Source organism: Abramis brama, assembly GCF_963993115.1.
Source record: "Abramis brama genome assembly, chromosome: 13".
Taxonomy (NCBI): Eukaryota; Metazoa; Chordata; class Actinopteri; order Cypriniformes; family Leuciscidae; genus Abramis; species Abramis brama.
The window spans coordinates 35,741,396-35,764,037 of record NC_139975.1 but is presented as its reverse complement, the minus strand read 5'-3'; the positions used below and the strand labels follow the sequence as shown (position 1 = coordinate 35,764,037).

The following is a 22,642-nucleotide window of genomic DNA, read 5'->3' as shown; positions in this document are numbered from 1 at the left end:
TAAAGTATTAAGTCATTTCCCCAACTGAGGAAAAAAAAATCCAAGTGATGGTGCCGGCGAATCGAGCCATTAACAACATCGGTTCACTTCTGGCATTAACTTGACATCACAGCCGGTTCATTATTAAATGATTATTAATTCCTGTTCAGTATTAAACTTTGGACCGAACGAAAGATGCGCGAACCCAACTTTGCAGTATAGTTTCAGTTTCGATTCAAACAAATTCGTTTAGGCTTGGCGTTTAAAATAGGCTAAAGGTTGTTTGTAATAAAGGGCACAATGGGCTATTTTTATAGACTATGTATTTTTTTTAAATTATTATTATTATTATTATTATTATTATTATTATTATAATTATAGTGGTTACTTATTTTTCATTTCTTGTTGTTTTCTGATACCATTCATTTAAGGATTTGGTTATGGGGAAGTAAAATACGCATAGCCTATATGTTATTAATAGTGTTTATAATGTTAATGTTGTATTTTATTTACAGGTCTTTTACACTATTTCTGAATATAGACTAGCCTAATAATATAATGCGTGTTTCCCTCTCAACATGACTGAGTGCGCCACGCACAAGCGCGCATCCTTGAGATATAAATTATAGGCCGATACATTTTAATAAAAAAGGCCTACATCATAAAACTCAGAAGAGTATGTATTTTAATATCTCTGATGTTCTCTGGTTGTTAGACAGTAAGTCTGAATGACAGTTCATGCATGAACGTTAGGACTATTATACAGTAAATTATTATTACCTTTTTGTATTAGTGTTTAAAATATTTAATTTACAACGAATTATATTGATTTATATCTTAATTTATTATAATTATATGTATTATAATTATATTTATAATAATAATAATAATAATAATAATAATAATAATAATAATTATTATTATTATTATTATTTTAAACTTACTGGACGAGGGCGACCATGGTAGGCCAACAGTCGTCATTTACCCTGTATACAGTATATCTATACAGAAGAAAGCCCTGTCTAGGCTCTTTGGTACGGGTTGTGTCGAACCATTCGTTAGTCTGGTTGTTTGATGAGAAAAAGATGAAATGTAGTTGCAATAAACTCGTTAAGAATCCGTACAACTGCAGCAGAGGATGACTATTTTATTCTGCAGTGCGGAACTGAGGAAGAGCTGATGACGGAACAGTTTGATCAAGATAAATAGCAATCTTGTGAACTTTACTTCTTAAAAAAAAAAAAAAAAATATATATATATATATATATATATATATATATATATATATATATATATATATATATATTTATATATATATATATATATATATATATATATATATATATATATATATATATATACACACTTCATCTCAGTAGCAGAAGATTACTACTTCTTTATTTTATTTTTTTATCAATACACATACAAATACAAAGTTTATTAAAAGTATATTCAAAGTATATTCAAAGTTAATACAATTATTTGAATTGTGACTTAAATATGTCTCTAAGTCTTGTCTTTAATAGCACCTTGCTTGGGATTTCTGCTAAAATAGACACTTCAAAACATGTCAAACAACAACAACATAAATGATTTATACATCATCCATATTTCCACATTTGTATTAATGACGCTAAAACGCAAACCGAAAGTTTCTCGTGCGCACGCGAAAGTCCTATTTTTTATTTTTTTGCAAAGGTCCCCTCAGGGGCTCCGTATTAGTCTTTTGTTTTTGTGAACTACACACACACACACACACAAAAACACTTATGTCTGAATGTCACTTTTTCATTTGTCCTACTTTAGCAATGGCGAATTAAGTCTGTAAAGAATGTGCTGAATCATTATGAGCCAAATTAGACTGTTGCTGAGTGTCAGTGTGTATCGCAGGTCCTCATGTGGCAAATTACCAACATCCTAACATCAGTTGTTTTGTAAATGAAATCATTGCATTACTCACCTAGGCCGCAGAGAAGGACGATGATTCCTCGTGCAAACATTATTCAAAACCTGAGAGTCAACTCACTGACGATATGATCAGTGATAAAATGGTCCGCCTATTTATATCAATACAATAAGCCTTCGTAGGATTTCCTAATTGCGCAACCAGGTGTTCCCGATCACCGCTCCTGGCGCCAAGCACCGGTGCGAGAGGACAGCTGCCATCCTGATAATTCATTTGATATAATTAAGTAAACAGCTTTGGAACCAGAATTGGCTATTGTCATTTTTATGTTTTATATTTTACTGGAGGACATGGTGAGGATGTTTCAGCCCCGGCGCTGCCGGATCATGTATTTTCGGTTTAGCCCTGTGAATATAAAACCCAATTGAATATAAAAAAGTCCAGTATTTTTCCCGCTCGTCATCGGCAGCTGTCAGTCACAGTTGCCAGGCGACAAGAACAATCCTCCGTAGGCTAGACCGGTCCGAGCGCTTCACATGAGCCCTTTGATATGGGACGCAGCTGTAGTTAGCAACAATTTGTTAATATTCTGACAATAGGCCTACATTTTGTTACTTTAATTTTCGGAACTGCATATTTCGTTAAGTATTCACGTACAAATGTGAAGTAACCTACTGAAGTAGGCCTACTTTTTTACCCGGCCCTCACATATGATTTTACATTAAACTATACACAAAAGTATACAGCCTAATGTAACAACCCTGACAATCAGAAGTAAAATGCAGTAGCCTAATCATAAAAACCCTGACAAGGAGTTTTTTCCCCCTGAATACACACCTCTAGTTTTACTGTTGATACTTTAAAGTGTAAGACGCAGGTTAACCACCACAGCCAATTAATGTGTAAATTAAAATGCTCTATATGTATATATTTAATTATTTCTGAGCAAAGTCAGTCATATGTGAGGCTAATGCACAATCAAATCTAATAATCAAATTAATGGACACATCTATCTTATGACTTATACAACAAACAAATGTTTTGTGCGGGACACAGTAAGAGAGGGAGGCGGCGCGGTGTCAGCGAACATTGTGTGTAGTTTGTATTAATGCCATGGTTCAACAAATAATGTAAAGGTTAAATAATAATTCACTTAGACTTTATAAGAAGCAATTGCGACTTTATTTCACACAATTCTGACTTTATATCTTGCAATTCTGACTTTATAACATGCAATTGCGACTTTATTTCACACAATTCTTACTTTATATCTTGCAATTCTGACTTTATAACACGCAATTGCGACTTTATTTCACGCAATTCTTACTTTATATCTTGCAATTCTGACTTTATATCTCGTAATTCTGACTTTATAACACGCAATTACGACTTTATTTCACGCAATTCTGACTTTATATCTCGCAATTCTGACTTTATAACATGCAATTGCGACTTCATTTCACGCAATTCTGACTTTATATCTCGCAATTCTGACTTTATAACACGCAATTGCGACTTTATTTCACGCAATTCTGAGAAATAATGACAGAATTGTGAGATAAAAAGTCACAATTATCTTTTAAAATGTTTTATTCTGTGGCGGAAACAAGCTTCCATACCTCCTGGCCTTTTCCTCCCATCCATCCTCCCTGACGCAAAGCTACCGGGCCGGCCCAGCTATCGGTAGGCGCCGGCGGTGCCGCGGTAGTTACCTGAGAAAACGTTTTGGAAAAGACGGGCTATGGACCAAACCAACTCCATAGAACTCCCTCACATGGTACAACCTACCCAGCAAGCAATTTTGCGTCTAATAGCCGTCAAAACACAGCCCAGACGTCTAACGAGGCTAATTTTGGGCTGTCAGTGAAAATCTAATAGACGTCTAACCATAGCCCAAGAATAGACAAGTCATCAATTAGACAGCTATTAAACGACTACATATATACGTCTAATAGACAGGCAATATGGGTCTAGGCTAAAACAAGGCTGATTTTGGGCTGTCAGTGAAAATCTAATAGACGTCTAACCACAGCCCAAGAATAGACTAGTCATCAATTACACTACATATACATGTAATAGACAACAAAATGAGGCATAAGGATTCTTTTCACTCAAATATAACAGGTTCTCATAAATGAAAATCCATCCAAACTAATTGAATATAAAGGATTTATTTAGAACAATTCTATTAACAACTTAGACAACATTCAAACATAAAAATGAACAAATAAAATATTGGAAAATATGTAAAACAACTTAAGATACAAAATTTTTTAAGAATTAACTGTTAGCTTTATATCCATAACCACCACCCACTGCTCTCCCTGGTGCTTGTTCAAAATTACCAGAAATTGCATTTTTTATTTCCCATTCAGTCGCCGAAGGAAAGTTGGTCATCACTGCGTCTGCCAAATGAGAAAAAGAAAAAATTATTGCTCAAGAAAAGCATTGTTGACAATCATTTTTAACTAATTACAGTCATTCACTTTTGCTAGGATGCACACTAGAGCTAGCCAATATAGAGTTAACGGAATATAGATTGAGACTATATAATTTATATCAATATAGACAACAATTTATATCAATATTATTAATAAATTAATATCAATAATTGAACATTTTTGCCTGCATAATGGTGATGCACTAATTATATATATATATATATATATATATATATATATATATATATATATATATATATATATATATATATATATATATATACATACATACATACATATATTTTAGGGGTGTAACGATACATGTATTGAACCATTCTGTACGAGGCTTTCGGTTCGATTTCAGTACGGATTTTTAAACAGAGCTGTTCGTTAGACAATTTTTCCTGCTGACCAAATTTTTTTAATTACAAATGTAGGCACGTCAAAAAGCGCGCTCAAATGTAAGAGAAATCATAACAAATCGTGACAACAATCGTGCTCTTTCAGGTAGGACCATATAGACCTGCATTATATGACTGACAGACAAGAACAGTTTGACCTAAAAATATCAAAATTGAAACTAATGCGGAAACAAAGACACCTACATCTTGGATGCCCTTAAGGTAAGCTAAAACATACCAAAATTTCAAAGTGAACTATCCATATAAATCATTCTTTATCACTTACTCATATAACTCTAATGAACATAAAAATATACTTATAGGGGTAGTTCACTTAAAAAAAAAAAAATCATGTAAGCATTTACTCACTTTCACTTGGTTCCAAACCTGTATGGCTTTCTTCTGTTGAACACACACAAAAAATATATATTTTGAAGAATGTTGGTAACAAGACATTTAATGGTAGTCATTGACAAGTGTTCTGTATATTCAATTGCTGTACTTTGTTGACTGATTGCTGGATAATTGGCAATAAACAGTGTCTTTAAATCAAATAAAGTGGATTACATCACTCCAGTTCTGAGGTTTTTACACTGGCTATCTGTCTGTCAAAGAATTCATATCAAAATACTACAGCTGGTTATTAAATTAATTAACATTTTAAGGCCAAAGTAAATTTCTAATCTTCTGATGCATTATGAACCATCCAGAGCAGACCTCTCAGGTCATCTGGGACAGTAGCCAGCTACTTTTATATCCCCAAAGTCAAAACAAAACATGGAGAAGCAGCATTCAGTTTTTATGCACCATATATCTGAAACAAGTTCACTGAAAACTTAATGTATGCTGCATATTTTAATTATTTTAAATCAACTTTACTGTTTGACACTACCTTTTATTAATCGGAAAGGAATTTTTTTTTTTTATAATTTCTTTTCATGTTGCTGTTAAGTTTTATGTAAAGTATACTTTGAAAATTTGCATTAAATCAAAAACTTATTTCTTACTCTAATCTAAAAACAAAAATATATTGGTATCTTTAATAATAATAATGTGTATAGTCATGTCTCAGTAGTGTTTCGATTGTGCCATCTAGCGGTTGAGAAATGCAATTGCATTTGATTTAATTTGAAATGATAGACAGTCATATCGTAGATTGTGTATGAATGTTATGTTTATGTGTGACAGCAAACATTAAGCTGTGTGAGCGAAAACATTTTAATCGGGGCTATAGCCATGCCGTCCGTAGACCAGATTGCTTTGATTTCGCCAGGTGGGCTATAGCAGACCGCATAGCCCGTCCAATTCGGAGCTAAATCGTGACTACAGATCGACCATGTCGTGAAATGACACATTGAACCTTGTAGATATCATTACCAATGCGAACATGATGGAATATCAACCATTTCATGCACTGCCTGGCAAAAAACTACAATTAATCAGTTTTGACTAAAAGTGGGCTACAATAGCCGGGTCTGAATACGAGCTAAATCGTGGCTACGCACAGCCTACACATATAACATGTAAAATAAAGCAAACCAAACAACTTGTAATCACAGTTGACTTTGCTTACATGATGGAATATCATACATCTCACAAGTTATTTTGGAAAAAAAAATACATTTATCCAGATTAAATGTTATTTGGACTAAAAGTGGGTTACACATAGCCGGACTATATCGGGTCTATATTTAACCGAGATGTTGAAATGACGGCTATGCTTGCTGGGTATGCAGAGGCTGCGCGCTGCGGTGTCAGAATGCGGAACGTGTGTAGCCTAATGTAACTATACGTGACAAATGTGGAAAAAAAATCCTCGACCGGCCCAAAAGTGAAGCGGCCCACCGGGAATTCTCCCGATTACCCACCCCGGGCCTGTTGACAGCCAACGCTAGGCGCCGCTAGATCGGGAAGCGCGGATTGAGTGAGAGCGAGTGGATCACGTGACATGAAGCAAGCTCGGTCTCTGCCTCAATGTTGATAATTCAAGACAGCACGAGAACTGACAGCGCATGCGCAAACCTACGTAAACTACGTTCTATGGACCAAAGAGGCACTGCTAACCTCTGCCTCAATGGTCATGGCCTTGAATTTCCTGCATGAAACAATGGTTTTATGGGCAAACAATGGCAAAATGAGTATATTATATGTGTATTCCTGAACATTTTTGTTACAAAAATTAATATTTGGAATAAAATAAATGCAATTAATGCAATTAATAATGTGGTGAATTAATAAAGTTCTTGGAATTAATAAATGTAATGTCAACATTTCCTTTGGTGAGGCACTGCCTACCCTGCCTGACCGCACGTCGCTGCTTTGCTGTATGCAGGCAGCGATGTGATGATGCCTGATATGAACTTGGGTTGCTACATTAACTGAATGAATATATGAACATTGCCATATATGCATTGAATATATGCCACATTGATAGGTCACACAGCCTACCCATGACAAGATTTCACCGCACGTTACTATGTAATACCCTTCCTCAATCCACGCTTTATCAATTTCTCACGATTTAATTAGCGATGTTTATTGTCAGAAAAGAAAAAGAGAGATCGATGTCCCCATCACTGTGTTTGTGTGGGCTATGCCACCCAGTTGAATCAGCAGTGGAGAGTATGTGCTGCCGTGAGGTGAACGCGTTTAGGAGTTTAGTGGAACAGCTCGACCTGCGACGGCTGATCTGACGTGCCTGAACCCGTTTGTTTTGCAAATAGCTTATTCTCATTTCAGGCAGGATCACGGTCCCCTTGAAGTCAGCACACACGAGTATGTTTACAGTTGAGTTATTTTATCCATAATTTTTTTTTATCAAATAAAACATACAACCAACTTTTCTGTAGTTATGTAAGGCATTTATAGCTTTCAAAGAAATACAACATTGAAGAGTACCATACTTAATGCATGAGTAATTACATTTAGCTGCTAGCCTACTATTGACTATGCCGGTAACTCTAGTTCCTCTTATGACGTCACGCCCCATCTAGTGAAAGGGAGCGGGAGCGGTTAAAACCATTGTTAAAAGTGCCAACTTTTCATATTATATTCAGCATTTTGGTATAAAAAACAATGGTGGGCGGTTCTTATCTTTATGTTTAATAAACACATTGCATTATCTTCGTGAAAAATTTAACCTGAAATTTACACTTTAAATACATTAGAGTATGCAAGATAATTTTGCTTAACTAAGGTTTTAGTAGTTTTTCCCCAATGCAGTATTAGTAGTTATTTAAAGTACATTTTTTCAGAAATATACTCTTTTTGAAAAAAACAAACAAACAAAAAAAACTCAGTGACATGGCAGCCGTCGATTGAGTCAGCCCTGTAAACCTGTTGCTAGGCAACTTAGTGGATAGTGGAAATATGCACTCGAACACTCTGGAGACCGTCCCAGATGATGTCCCACCAGCAGGAGGCCTTACCAGGGTCTCTATTGTGGCCATCCCGGTCCAGCAGCTCCACCAGGGTCTCCCTGCTCAGCTCAATACAAGTCTACATAATTTTTTTTCTTATTTTATGTACTGTAAATGTTTATGTTGATTTTGATATGTTTAACATATGTTGTTAATAGTTGGAAAAAGTACTTTAATGTAGCCCGTGGAACAAATGATTTTCATTTACCAATTTTATTTGGAAAAAAAAATGTATACAAGAATTTGTTTCATGTAGAAATTATTACTGTCATTACAAAAATAAATGTCCAGAACAATTAATTCTCTTTTATTTACACATTTAAAGTCGCATAAAAACAATGTACAGATTTTTTCTTTCCTTTTACAAAATAAAAGTGAAAAAAAGTTAAACAAGAATATGTAGAAAAAATATATATTTTTCAATCATTCTCTCAAGAAGAGAAAACAGCCTGTCCATCCTCTCCCTCCTCTCCTGTGCTCTCCTCGCCTCTGCCTCCCAGCACTACAAAAACACAAAAGTGAAACCCCATTGCCTTATCTAATGCTTTTCTTATTGTTGTGGGCTTTATAGGGTGAGTGATATTTCTTATAATACACAAGTGAGATAGACTAGTGCAAATGTTAAAAATAGGTCGTTAAACTAATATTAGCACAAGTTTTGTCTCAAACTACCTGACAAATGAAGCCTCACAATGATGACGAAGGAGTTAAGATGAAGTTTATAAGAAACTTTAACTCTGGTTTCGCTAGCTATTTGAGTAAATGAAAACATAATACTTACATTTAAATGTGAATTTGCTGTCCACCACCGAACCAGAGCCCGTCTACGGAGAGCCTGCCCACTATGGGGTGAGATTTCGGTCACAATTCTGCGCGCGCAAGATCACATTTTGAGCGTGCAAAAGGGCATTTCGCACGCGTGTGAACTGAGTTTTGCGGAGAAATATTCGTCTCGCAGATAAGAAAATATTGCGAGCGAACGAAAATAAATTTTGCATTTAAAATAAGTATTTGGATGTGCGCGGACGTTGTCTTTCGCGTGTGCAAAGTTTCACTTTCTTGCTCCTTTCATACCAGCTGTGAGCGCTCTCTAAGCGCAGACGGCTCGCTTGCTCAACACAACCCAGCGTTACAATATGCCATAATTCAAGCCAATCAGAGATGAGACTGCTAAATTCTGATTGGCAGGCTTGAAAACTAATCACAAGACCATAGATATAATATATAAACGCTAGATGTCTTATGGCGCAGTCACTTCCGGCATCACCGTTCGGCCATCTTATGTCAGTGCTCTGTGCATTAAGGTGAGTGATCAGCATGCACACAAATCCTCATATCTCGCTGAAATATTGACGGATTTACAAACGGTTTGGTTTCTTACAAACATTATTAACGTGGCTATAATTCCGAATGCTTGAACATGTATGTTATAATTTTTCATATGTATGCAGTGGATGTATGTAGTGTCATAACTACATCTCTGACGTTTATAACAAACCAAACCGTTTGAAAATCGGTAGAAAATTGGGCAAGTTATGGTTATTTAAAAGTATTTGCACCATTAAACGAGTGAGCGAGCGCACTGCCGCAAGATGGCCGCCACGTGCGGACGTCGACCTCCATTGGCCAGCAGCGCGCACGAGACATCTAGCCTTTATATATGATATCTATGCACAAGACTCCCTGCATCACCGACTGCGGAAGAGAACTAGTGCAGTTGAGTAAAGTTGTCGAACTTCCCGGGTCAATAACTCGTGAGCTAAACGTTGTTACTGCACAAATAACACCTCTTTTTAATCGTAGTAATGTAGACAAGCAGCTACAACCTAATTTTCCTCCAAACGAGCTTTCCCTCGCAGTGGACAAAATACATTGATCTCTATGCGCAGGCGGCAGCGAGACAGATCCGAAGCGAAGGGACCGTCTGAAAAGTGCAAAACCCGAAAAGCGTTACTACGAAAACAGTCAATAACCTCACTGTCACACACTATAGTGTCATCAAATTCAGTTCACACATCACTGCTGTCCTGATGGTTATACTACAATACTTATTTTGTATAAATATCGTGTTGCGTATTTTTTATGATTATTATTTATGAAAAATATTCAAAAACTTCACTGTAATTCACTGTATTGTTGGCAAATTCAGTTCACACATCACTGCTGTCCTGATGGTTATACTACAAGACTTATTTTGTTTAAATATCGTGTTGCGTATTTTTTATGATTATTATTTATGAAAAATATTCAAAAACTTCACTGTAATTCACTGTATTGTTGGCAAATTCAGTTCACACATCACTGATGTCCTGATGGTTATACTACAAGACTTATTTTGTATAAATATCGTTTTGCGTATTTTTTATGATTATTATTTATGAAAAATATTCAATAACTTCACTGTAATTTACTGTATTGTTGCCAAATTCAGTTCACACATCACTGCTGTCCTGAAGGTTATACAACAACACTTATTTTGGTAAAATATATATTTTAAATTGTATATACAATTGTACTGTAAATGTATAATTTTTATGATTTTTATGAAAAATATTCAATAACTTCACTGTAATTTACTGTATTGTTGCCAAATTCAGTTCACACATCACTGATGTCCTGATGGTTATACTACAACACTTATTTTGGAAAAAAATGTTTTTTTAAGTTGTATATACAATTGTAAATTTATGATTTTTTTTTTAATGATTTTTATGAAAATATTCAATAACTTTGGACATCAGTGATGTGTGCACTTAATTTGGCAACAATACAGTGAATTACAGTTATGTTATTGAATATTTTTCATAAAAATCATAATAATTATACATTTACAATTGTATATACAATTTAAAATATATATTTTGCCTAAATAAGTGTTGTAGTATAACCATCAGGACAGCAGTGATATGTGAACTGAATTTGGCAACAATACAGTAAATTAGAATATTTTTCATAAAAATCATAAAAAATCATAAAAGTAAAATTGTATATACAACTTAAAATATATTTTCCCCAAAATAAGTGTTGTAGTATAACCATCAGGACAGCAGTGATGTGTGAACTGAATTTGGCAACAATACAGTGAATTACAGTTATGTTATTGAATATTTTTCATAAAAATCATAAAAATTATAAATTTACAATTGTATATATAATTTAAAATATATATTTTTCCCAAAATAAGTGTTGTAGTATAACCATCAGGACATCAGTGATGTGTGAACTGAATTTGCCAACAATACAGCGAATTACAGTGAAGTTATTGAATATTTTTCATAAATAATAATCATAAAAAATACGCAAAACGATATTTATACAAAATAAGTCTTGTAGTATAACCATCAGGACAGCAGTGATGTGTGAACTGAATTTGCCAACAATACAGTGAATTACAGTGAAGTTTTTGAATATTTTTCATAAATAATAATCATAAAAAATACGCAAAACGATATTTATACAAAATAAGTCTTGTAGTATAACCATCAGGACAGCAGTGATGTGTGAACTGAATTTGATGACACTATAGTGTGTGACAGTGAAGTTATTGACTGTTTTCGTAGTAACGCTTTTCGGGTTTTGCACTTTTCAGACGGTCCCTTCGGCATAGAGATCAATGTATTTTGTCCACTGCCAGGGAAAGCTCGTTTGGAGGAAAATTAGGTTGTAGCTGCTTGTCTACATTACTACGATTAAAAAGAGGTGTTATTTGTGCAGTAACAACGTTTAGCTCACGAGTTATTGACCCGGGAAGTTCGACAACTTTACTCAACTGCACTAGTTCTCTTCCGCAGTCGGTGATGCAGGGAGTCTTGTGATTAGTTTTCAAGCCAGCCAATCAGAATTTAGCAGTCTCATCTCTGATTGGCTGGAATTATGGCATATTGTAACGCTGGGTTGTGTTGAGCAAGCGAGCCGTCTGCGCTTAGAGAGCGCTCACAGCTGGTATGAAAGGAGCAAGAAAGTGAAACTTTGCACACGCGAAAGAGAACGTCCGCGCACATCCAAATACTTATTTTAAATGCAAAATTTATTTTCGTTCGCTCGCAATATTTTCTTATCTGCGAGACGAACATTTCTCCGCAAAACTCAGTTCACGCGCGTGCGAAATGCCCTTTTGCACGCTCAAAATGTGATCTTGCGCGCGCAGAATTGTGACCGAAATCTCACCCCATAGCCCACTCCCTATTAAGCTCTATTGTACCGAATTTTGGTTGTAGTACCACCAGAGCTCCACTGGGGGCGATCGCCATGAGTGCAGAATGAATGGGAGTCTATGGGGCTAGACGGCTAAATTTGTCTCTCTCACCCGATTGCCGTTGAGAAATCTCAGATCTGATTGTAGATTTTGCAAGTTCAACATGGGTTTTAGGTCGAAAGTTGAATAAACGAGTACTTATGTCCTTTTGATTTCTTACAGGTTGAGTTGTTGTTGCCCATAACACGCTAGCATTCTGCTAATGAACGCTGATTGGTCAGTGAAGGACTGATTACGACCAGAGATACCGCTTGATGGCATAGTGTCATCCGCAGCGTGACCAGAAACAAACAAAACAAAAACTCTTCTAGCACGTGTGTTTACCTGTGTCAGCTGTGTTGTCGATGCCTCGAGTGAAAAGAAAGTGCAGAGCGCGAACGCACCAGAGTGAGTGAAGGATTGCCGTGAAGCAGTATCTCTGGTCGTACGATGTGTATGACGTCATTGACACTTTAAAAGAGTTTTTAAAGCAAATAAGTGACTCAAAAAAATCTAACACCCAGCAATGTGTAATTTCTTTGCATCTCCTTTCGAATACAACATTCAAATTACTAGACAAAAAATTATATCCTGAGAAAAGTGGATTTTTATTGGTTTAGCGCCATAGACCTCCATTCATTCTGCACTCGTCCTGTGAGCGCCCTCATATGGAATCAGAGTGGAACTGCAGCCAGTTCAAAAGCCGGAAGTGTACTGAGAGTGAAACTTCTCGCCTTATTAGACATTCTCTGACCGAACTCTAGTCTCGGCCGCCTTTAAAAATAAATAAAAAATGCTGTTGTCACCGGTGCGCAATGACTTATGGGGTAGGATAGAGTAGGATTCATAGATGCCACCTACGTCACTATCAAATAGAACGCCGCCATATTTGCGACCGATCTCGCCCGGTATGGCCGCCCAAACTGCCCATTTGAATGAGAGAGAGAGACAGAGATACCTGGAGAAAATTTCAATTTTAGGCTCCGATCCTTATTTGTTACCCCCAGTTTTCTTTTGTCCATTATAATCTGCCCTAGACTTGCCACAATTGGCCTTCCATGATATATATAGAAATACTTAAGTCATAGAGCTTCATGGCGCGCGTTCATGAGAGTCGGGGCGCGATGTCATGAATGAATCTATGAATCTGCAGCTGTTCGGCTGGCATGAATGAATCTACCTAATCCGAACAGCAGCACTGGCAGAGTCCAGCTGAGACACCAGCATCAGCACAGCCAGACACATCAGCCGAATATCATAAAAGACTGCCATATCTGTCCGAAAGAACAGATGTTCAATTATAGAGAAGGTTTAATACACACAAATATCGAAATGAATGAATCTTTCGAGTCGAATCTTTTTGAATGATTCACTCACGATTCGGCTGCGATTAAAAGCTATCAAGAGGTAAAGCTCATCAGTGATTATAATATAACGACTTAAATTGCAGTTTGTTCATCACATAAAGCTATCATATGAATAAATAACGATATTAATATAACGGACGAGTCGTATTAGATCACTTTTATGATGATGATGATGATGTGATTTTTTTTGTCTTTTATTATTATTATTATTTTTTGCGTGAGAGCCCCCAGTAGGCTAACGTTACTCATTCACTTTCATTACATCGACAAGAAGAGTCTCCATTACATATTCAAAAATGTCCCTTTGTCTTCCACGGAAAGTAACTTTAAGGATTTGCGCATGAAGGTGAGTAAATGACGGCAGAATGATAATTTTTGGAAGAACTAGTCCTTTAATATGCATTTCAAGGCTGAGATTATGCATCGTCTGCAGAGCTAACGTTACTTACGCAAAATAACATCTAAAGTGCATGTAACGAAGACAATATCTTTATGAACTTCAGAAAACTATTAATTAGATTTAGGTAGGTATTAACTAACAGACAGACAGACAGTTATATTCAAAACAACCCCAAATCTTACTAACTTACTTATCATGATAGACCAATGCTACTTTTGCGTCATCGAAGGGTAACGCCCCTTTTTGGGGGAAAACAAACGGCTTCCCCTGAGAACAGAACTCGCTTGCTCTAGATCTGCAAAGTTTCTTGATAGCAAAAATGGCACAAACATACACACTCTCTTTGCCGGCCGGGGACCGTGAACGGTATTTAAAGAAGCCACTGGATAAGAGGTGTCCCTTTGAAATGGTCGAAAACTGGATTAATGACCCCACGCAGTGGCCAAATATGGGCTATTCAGACATCTACCACTATCTTGTGGAATCACCAAGTAAGTAGCCTATTTTTTTGTCATTAACACACTCACATGACAAACTAGACGACGAGGCCATGTCAAGAGGAGTCGGTGGTTTACTTGGATCATATTTCACTTGCTTTAAGCTATTGACATAGTTTTGTTGCAGACTAGCTATACTATGTATGAGTGCCATCATAAATTAATTCTCATGATCTATTTTAAGTACTAATGTATGAATGTTTATGGTTATATTATTTCCATAGGTCATCGATGAGCGTCAGTGTTGCAGTGGACAACTGTGAGGATGATCACAGCCACATGCCACAGACCTGTGATGCTGACACACAATGGGAGAATCCATCTGTCTCTGACCACAACTACGCTCCAAAATCTCAACTCAACCTGAAGCCTCACATCTGAAATGGGAACACAATGCGTTGAGCCAGTGCCATAGTACATAACTCTGCTGAGAAACGACCCCCTTTGTCAGCTCCAGGGCCGTCCATAAGGGGGGATAAAGGGGAACGTTTTCTGGGGCCCAGCCGCTAGAGGGGGCCCATGCAGTCCAGCTATAATTATGTTCATCCTAAATATAAGCAAAAGTTACCATATTTTATTTTGAACCAAAATAGCACCATTAATTGTTGAAAGTGAGAAAAAAAATGCATTTTATTTAATGTTGCTTGAGTAAAATGTAGCCTGTTTCATAATGAAACACCCCTTTCCTGAAAATGGTCTGAGCTATTTTTTTGTTGTACTTAATATCGCGAGCGGGCGCGGGCGCCGTGAGCGCTGAGCGAGCAGCAGGTACTAGTAGTGAGTTGTCGTCGAAAAAGATGGATAAAGCAAAAAAGCTGGTGGGGGCTAAACATAGAAAAAGAAAGAGGGAAAAGGAGATGGCATGTCAATTGATGAGACAGCAGCTAAATAAGTGGATGAAAGACAACAGGTAGGATTTAAAGTGTGACGTCCAGGCATGTAGATCCATCTGGCCATCGGGACTACCGGGAGATTCCCAGTGGGCCGACGTGCTTTTTGGGCCGATGCATCCCATACTTTTTTTCTTTTTTTGTCTTAACGGCCCATAAAACTGTACATTCGTTTTGTTTTGTTTTGCTTAATCGGCGGCGCTGGGTTAGTGCCGGTGTAATGCATTGGTCAAAAAAAGTCAGCGTTTTTTTTTCTGAAACACCGGCCCATGAAACAAGTAGATTAGCGGCCCATTGGTGACGGGTAGGTTTAGGGGCGGGGTTAGGGGTAGGCCATCGTATGGTCCAGATAACCGTATAGTCTATGTATAGTACCGGTTCTTTTCTTGATGGTCACTGGGCTGGCCCAATCACATCTTTAATGTGAAGTATAGAAATATACTCTTTCAAGTATAGAAATTAGTACAAAACTAATTATGAAAGTTTCCTTTATTTTTCAGTGCATTTGTTTTACAATATATGGCTATTATATCATGGGATTAATATTATAACTATTATCATGCAGTAGTGTAATGTAGACAGACACTGTAACTAAAAGAGGTTTTAATTTTTAATTTGCACACTGAATATGGGTTGGAGTTTTTAATTTTGAACTCTCAAAGTGCACCAGATTGATGAATTTAACATTAAAAAGCACAAAATTTTCTTACGGGGGGTGCCCCCCAACCCCCCAACCCCCCTACCCCCCTACCCCCCTAGAGGTACAGAGGTCCACTCACCACAGCTTTACCAAAAATCCTGTAAGAAACACTGGTATTGCTATGGCAATGCAGTTTATTTATTTATTTATTTATTTATTTGATTCATCACTGTGGAGTATAGTTCAATTGTATTAATAAATGACATTTTTTTTACTTATTTCATCTATTAACTCTCACTCGTTCCTACTCACTCATTACATGGCACACTTATTTATTTATTTATTTGTTGTTTTTTTTGTTTTGTTTTGTTTTGTCACTCAGTGACAGCAAAATTGTTGCTGCATACCCTTCTGACACTGGGTAGTTGCGCCCCTAAGTCTCTCTCAGTTAAATGTATGTGTTAATGTAGGAGAGAGAGAGAGCACACGCATGATATGAGTAGCCTATAGCAGATTTGGGGAGGGCCCATTCACTGGACCTTTTCAGGGGCCCAGTCATTTCGGTGGGCGGGCCTGGTCAGCTCTACACAGGGTCGACATTGGATGCATCCCATTCAGTTGCCGAGCACCTTACCAGTTCACACACCAACAGCTTTCAGCTACACACTTGGGATCAGCTCTTGATGGCTCTGATGAAGCTGCGTCTTAATTTATTGCAGGGTGATCTTGCTGAAAGGTTTGGTGTTTCTCAGTCCATTGTAAGCAAGGTGATTTCGCGTTGGCTTGACATCATGGAGGAGAAGTGTTTCAGAGAGTAATTTCCAAACACAACATGTAGGGTTGCACAATATATCAAAATATCGCAAATGTATATATCGCAATATGCATAACTTTTTTTAGATTTAATAAGAATCAGTATATATATTTAATTCATACAGTGAAAACTAAGCAGTGTTTTATTTTTACATTTGATTATTCAGTTTCTGTTAAATAGACCTAATGTAGGATAACCTGAACCCCGTGGTTTACACTGATGTTAAAATAACACTTCTTACGCTTCAGTAAAACACTGCTGTTCACTTTCACAAGTTGAATGGATGTTTTCTTGTCACAAAAAGAATGTGAAACATGTATGTAGGTTATATAATTTTAAATATAATTAAGTTAATTTTATATACTTTAAGCATTATCGTGTTCACTGATATCAATCAATGAGTAAGGTGTTGGAAGATGGCGCGACGACGGTGTATCGCATCGCATCTTGGCAGGTGCTGCGACTCCCTCGATTTTTCAACTAGCCGGTCGTTTTTCTTTGTTTTAAAGCATACTTGTCAGAGGCCGTATTAAATTTTCTAAGTAGAGCTAAAAAAATAAGTGAGAGACTGGAATATATGTGTTGTAGTATGTTTTTTATACAACTACTCTTTTCCACTATTGCACTACCGGTGCGTGTGGTGTCCAGAACTGTTCACGCTGATCAGCCGTGCTTCAAGAAGAATCTTCATCATCTTGGTCCTCTCCCGGTATCTATCCGTGCGGGAAGTTTTAATCAAAACTTACTCGGCTATCATGCGATGTATTCATCTGTTTGAGGCATGGACGCGCTGTGATATACAAACAGATCGTTAGACAACGGAGATCCGCTGTGTCTACTCGAAAGACTCATGGTTTCTTGCTTATCTTACTACTGCTTTCCGGGGATGTTCAATTAAAACCCGGGACCAGTTTATCAACAAATACAGCAGGACTCTGGAGCTGAGCCTCACTTGGCAACAACAACCATGGCGGCGGCGGCGTCTCAAAACGAAGGGAGTACCTGGGGATTTCCTGTAGATCTACCTGGCTTTCCAAACAGTGAAGTGAGTTTAATTAACAACGCACTCAATGCTCCAAGGCATGGGCGAGGCTAGCCCCTTTTTAGGGGTGCTTCAGCACCCCTAAAAAGGAGCTCAGCACCCCTAAAACTTGGAGTAAGAAATGTTGTTATTCTAAAAAAAATATATATATATTTTTTTTGTCTTTGACAAGGTTAAATAATGTTCTTCATCTTCAATCCGCAGCAGCGCCAAGCAGAGCGCAGGTCAGAAACAGAGGCGCGCGTGTGTGTGTGTGTGTTTGTTCATCTGAGCCTCATTGGTCTTTCACTTCTCGTCAATGTCAGAATATTTGAGATGACCAATCAAATCAAAGTAGGCGGGCTTTATGTTCACAGAAGCTGCTGAGCGCGAATTTTAGCAGCACGACTGACGCTTCAGTTTACGGTCAAGTGCGAGTTAAGAAGATGTAAGTAGCTAAACTAAACATTTTATATTTGACAGTTTTTTAGGTCATAAATGTTAAACGAATGACAAAAATAATTAGAAAACTAATAAACCTTTGTCTAATTTCGCCATTTTGAGCTGAAAATAGGCCTATAACGTGTAATTATGTCATTGTGAGGGGACAAGAAACATTAACAAAGCCGTTTTCATAGGCACAAGATTAATAATGCATGTGTACATGTTGAGAATTAATATAATACAATTTGTAGCCTTCAGTAAATTAAAAAAGTTCAGCTTTAGAGGGGAAGAGACAGGGCAAGATCAGGAGACTGAGAGAAAAAATGGAGATGAGGAGAGAGCAGGTTTTAAATCTATTTCTTATCCTTTTTTGGCCTCAAACGTCTTGAAATGCACATATCAGAGAAATAAAAATGTTTAACCCCATAACAACCTCAAATGTATGACCTCTTTGATTATAAAGCCCTGTCTACGGCCATGTATTAGGCCTAGATCAATAATGAATGTGTACATATTGTGAATGAATTTAATAAACCTAGCTTTCCTGGTAGCTTTGTCTGAGAAAATGATTCATGAATCAACCTATCAGTTGACCCTATGTTTACTTTCTTCACTGACAGACAAAAATGAAAAGCCTATATCAGTCAAAGCTCAGCTTTAGGAGGGGAAAAGACAGAGCAAGATAAAAACAAAGAGAAAAAGAGTGTGATGCTGATGAGGTGAGAAAAAAAACAGCTGCCGGCACATGGTTTTAAAGCTATTGTTATCCAATTTGTTTGGCCTTCAAAACATCTTAAAATGCACATATGTAGATCAGAGAAATCAAAATTTTCTCGGGGGAGCATGCCCCCGAACCCCCCTAAATACCTCACATTCGGTACCTCAGTGATTATAAAACCCTGCCATATCCATGTTAATGGATGAATGAATGAAACTAGTTAATAATGCGCATTAGACCATAAACTAATTTTTTTTTTTTAAATCATACCCTCATTGGGGGCTGAGCACCCCTAAAATGAAAATCCTAGAATCGCCCCTGCTCCAAGGTATGACATCTCTACACTGCTTCCCAGTCATTTTACAAGATTAAAAGAAACGTCAGTGTCTACCGCAAACGCTTCCTTGTGCCGAAATCCTGCAGTAAGAAGGCAGTCATTGTGTAAGATCTTTCAGACTGCTAATCATGCGAAGGTCCTATGGGATCCTAAAGTTAAACCGAGAGGAATGTTTGGCGGTCATCTGAATATTAGAAGCATTGTTGCAAAGAGCGAACAGTTGACATATTTATTATCCAACTCAAATCTGGACTTCCTTGGTATCTCTGAAACGTGGTTGCAACAATCATCATCTTCTAGTGTGTTTATTATGCCTGGATATCAATGTTTTAGACGGGATAGATCTTCTGGAAGGGGAGGGGGAGTGTTAATATATGTTAAAGACAGCATTAAGTGTGAACGTCTCATGTTTAACACTGTTAATGATTTAGAATTTGTGGGGCTGAAAATGATTTTGTCTCCTCAAATGTCATTTACTGTTTTATGTGTGTATAGACCCCTTCAGCTAACAATACATTCTATGATCAACTTACAGGAATTTTAAAAGAATGTAATCATAAAAAAGAAATAATTATTATGGGTGATTTTAATTTGAATTGGGAAGATAAATTAAAAAGGAAAAAATTGAACATTATTTGCAGATAAATTTCATCTGAATCATGTAATTAAAGGGCCAACAAGAATGGCTAAAGCTTCAAAAACACAGTTAGATTTAATATTTTCCAATAGACCTGAAAGGATAATCAAGAGTTATAATTTGATCACTGGGTTATCTGATCACAATTTAACTTTAGTCGCACGGAAACTAACGAAAAATAGATTTAAAAATAATGTAACTTAATGTTTTTCATTGTTACCTAAAGGAAAATTAGTAGCTTTTGATGAGGAAATAGCTGATTTAAAGTGGAATGATATCTTATCTTCCAAGGATATAGATTATGGTTGTAATACATTTTATAATAGAATTAATTCTGTAAGAGATAAATTTACTGTTAGTGTTCAGAAAAAAAAACTAGCATAAGAATGTTTTACCGTGGTTCAATGAGAATTTATGGAAGCTGATGAAAAATAGAGATTCCGCATTTAAGAAAGCTATTAAGACTGGAAGAGACACTGATAGGCTTTGTTACAAAAGTTTGCGAAATAAAGTTATTCGAGAGTTGTGAGTTGCAAATCCAATTATTATCTTCATCAAATGAATGAGGCTAAAGGTAATAGTAAGTTAATCTGGAAAAACATAAATACTCTGTTACGGAAGGAACCAAATTTTATAGGAGATGTTAAGCTTAAAGTTAGAGGAAATCTAATTGAAGATGATTGTGCCATTGCTACTATTTTTAATAGTTTTTTTTTATTAACTCTGTTAAATAATTAGGGGATACATTTGCAAGAAGGGAAATAAATATTATTCCGAATGAGGATGTATGTAAATGTTTTAATCTAATTAAGACAAATGAAATGCAAGTTAATAAAGTTATTGGCTCATTGAAAAAATCAAAATGTAAAGATGCACATTATTTTGATACTATTTTTGTTAAAACTCAAAAAGATATTTTAACCCCTGTCATCACTCATTTAATTAATTTGTCATTTGAAGGTAGTGTTTTTTAGCCTGGGAAAACCCAGACAACTTCCGGCAAATTTAGATTTGCTCTGCAAGTAAGTCTGGCAAAGAGCTCATTCAAGGCCATTTCCCCATGCCGAGAAATCGCGGCACCAATCAGAAACGTTGAGGCGGGCTTTACACATGACGATCGCTCTGATTGGTTTTAGGTCTAGCCTATCCAATTGCGCCCAGAGGCATTTGAGCGACGTCTGTTGGTGAAGCGCAGCAACTTTTAAATGCATTATTATATTCAAATTGCAAACACGTGAGGACAGTCTCCATGAAAGACCCACTGGCAGATGAACGTGCTACATTTCTCTCCGAAACGGTAGGAAATTAAATTAGATTTAATAAAGGATTTTAACTGTGACAAGATGATTGACAGGGCAGTTTACATGACGGGATGCACGCGACAGATAAAGTCCGATAAAGATGACGAAGTATGTCCCAAAGTTGCCTACTTTTTTGCTACACATTGAAAAATAAATACATTTTCTTCACAAAAAAAGAGTAAATACTTTTATGGCGTAGTGTAACAGGCGAATTGGGACGCAGCATATGGCTTCGCTCTGATTGGTTTTAGGAGTTTTAGGTCTATCCATTTGCGCCCAGAGGCATTTGAGCGACGTCCGTTGGTGACGCCCCTTTGGAAATGAGTTATTAAAGGAGCTTTGCCAGACCCTGGCTGTTTCTCAATTCCAAGAACGCAGAGAACGGACTTGTGTTCTCGTGGAGACCGGTCTTGCCAAGCTTCCTTGGAAGAACGAACTCGGAACCGGCCGCAATGACTTCTGGGACACCAGGCGAGTACTAGCTCAAGTCTGCATTCGATGCATCCTCGGTATCAAGAACACATCCGGGTTCTTTCATGCGTCCTCTGTACTTGCGTTCTTGAGAATTGGGTCTGAACTTCGACGGTTAATGATGACGTAAAACGAGAACACAAGGACGCAAGATCGCTGAAGAACGCATATTGAGAAACACCCCCTAACTCAGTTACTACTGAGAATGGTCTGGTTTTAACCAGGCTAAGTGTTTTTCCTATTGCGTGGAAAAAAGCCATTGTTACTCCTATTATATTTTTAAATCTGGAGATCATTATGAGGTTAGTAACTACAGACCCATAAGCATACTGCCAGTACTCTCAAAGGTCGCAGAGAAAATTGTTTTTGAACAGCTGATATCCCATCTTAACACCATTGAGTCTGGCTGGCTTACATTGTATGCAGTTTGGCTTTAGAGTAAATCACTCTACCGAAACAGCGACTTTACATTTATTAGAGCAAATAAAATCTAAAGTTGACAAAGGAGAATTTGTTGGGGCTATATTTTTAGATCTACGTAAAGCTTTCGATATGGTTAATCATGCAGTGCTCCTTTCCAAATTGTCTACATTTCAACTTTCATCTGAAACTTTAGCATGGGTATCCTCATACTTATTAAATAGAGAACAATGTGTAAAAATCAAAGGGGTTAAGTCTAGCAACTTGCATTATACAATGGGTGTACCCCAAGGATCAGTACTAGG

General features: G+C 36.9%; 1 protein-coding gene and 1 long non-coding RNA gene across 7 annotated transcripts in view; both read right to left on the bottom strand.

Annotated features, from left to right (window-relative positions):
• The window catches only part of LOC311094454 (serine protease inhibitor Kazal-type 1-like), a 129,884-nt gene that overhangs the window by 23,164 nt on the left and 84,078 nt on the right, over positions 1-22,642 (bottom strand). Inside the window, exon 1 of one of the 6 annotated variants that reach the window (XM_084132421.1) lies at positions 1,940-2,039. The exons of 4 other annotated variants lie outside the window; for them this stretch is intronic. In XM_084132421.1, the coding sequence (XP_083988547.1) occupies positions 1,940-1,979 (40 nt within the window). In that variant the 5' untranslated portion in view covers positions 1,980-2,039. Of the gene's footprint in view, positions 1-1,939; positions 2,040-22,642 lie in introns of those variants that run through there. One more of the 6 variants, XM_084132419.1, reaches the window with a different exon arrangement.
• LOC311094457 lies at positions 4,172-9,210 on the bottom strand. Its single transcript, XR_014608670.1, has 3 exons — positions 8,928-9,210; positions 5,097-5,129; positions 4,172-4,290 (listed from the first exon to the last, which is right to left on the bottom strand). It is a non-coding gene; the product is annotated as an uncharacterized lncRNA (long non-coding RNA).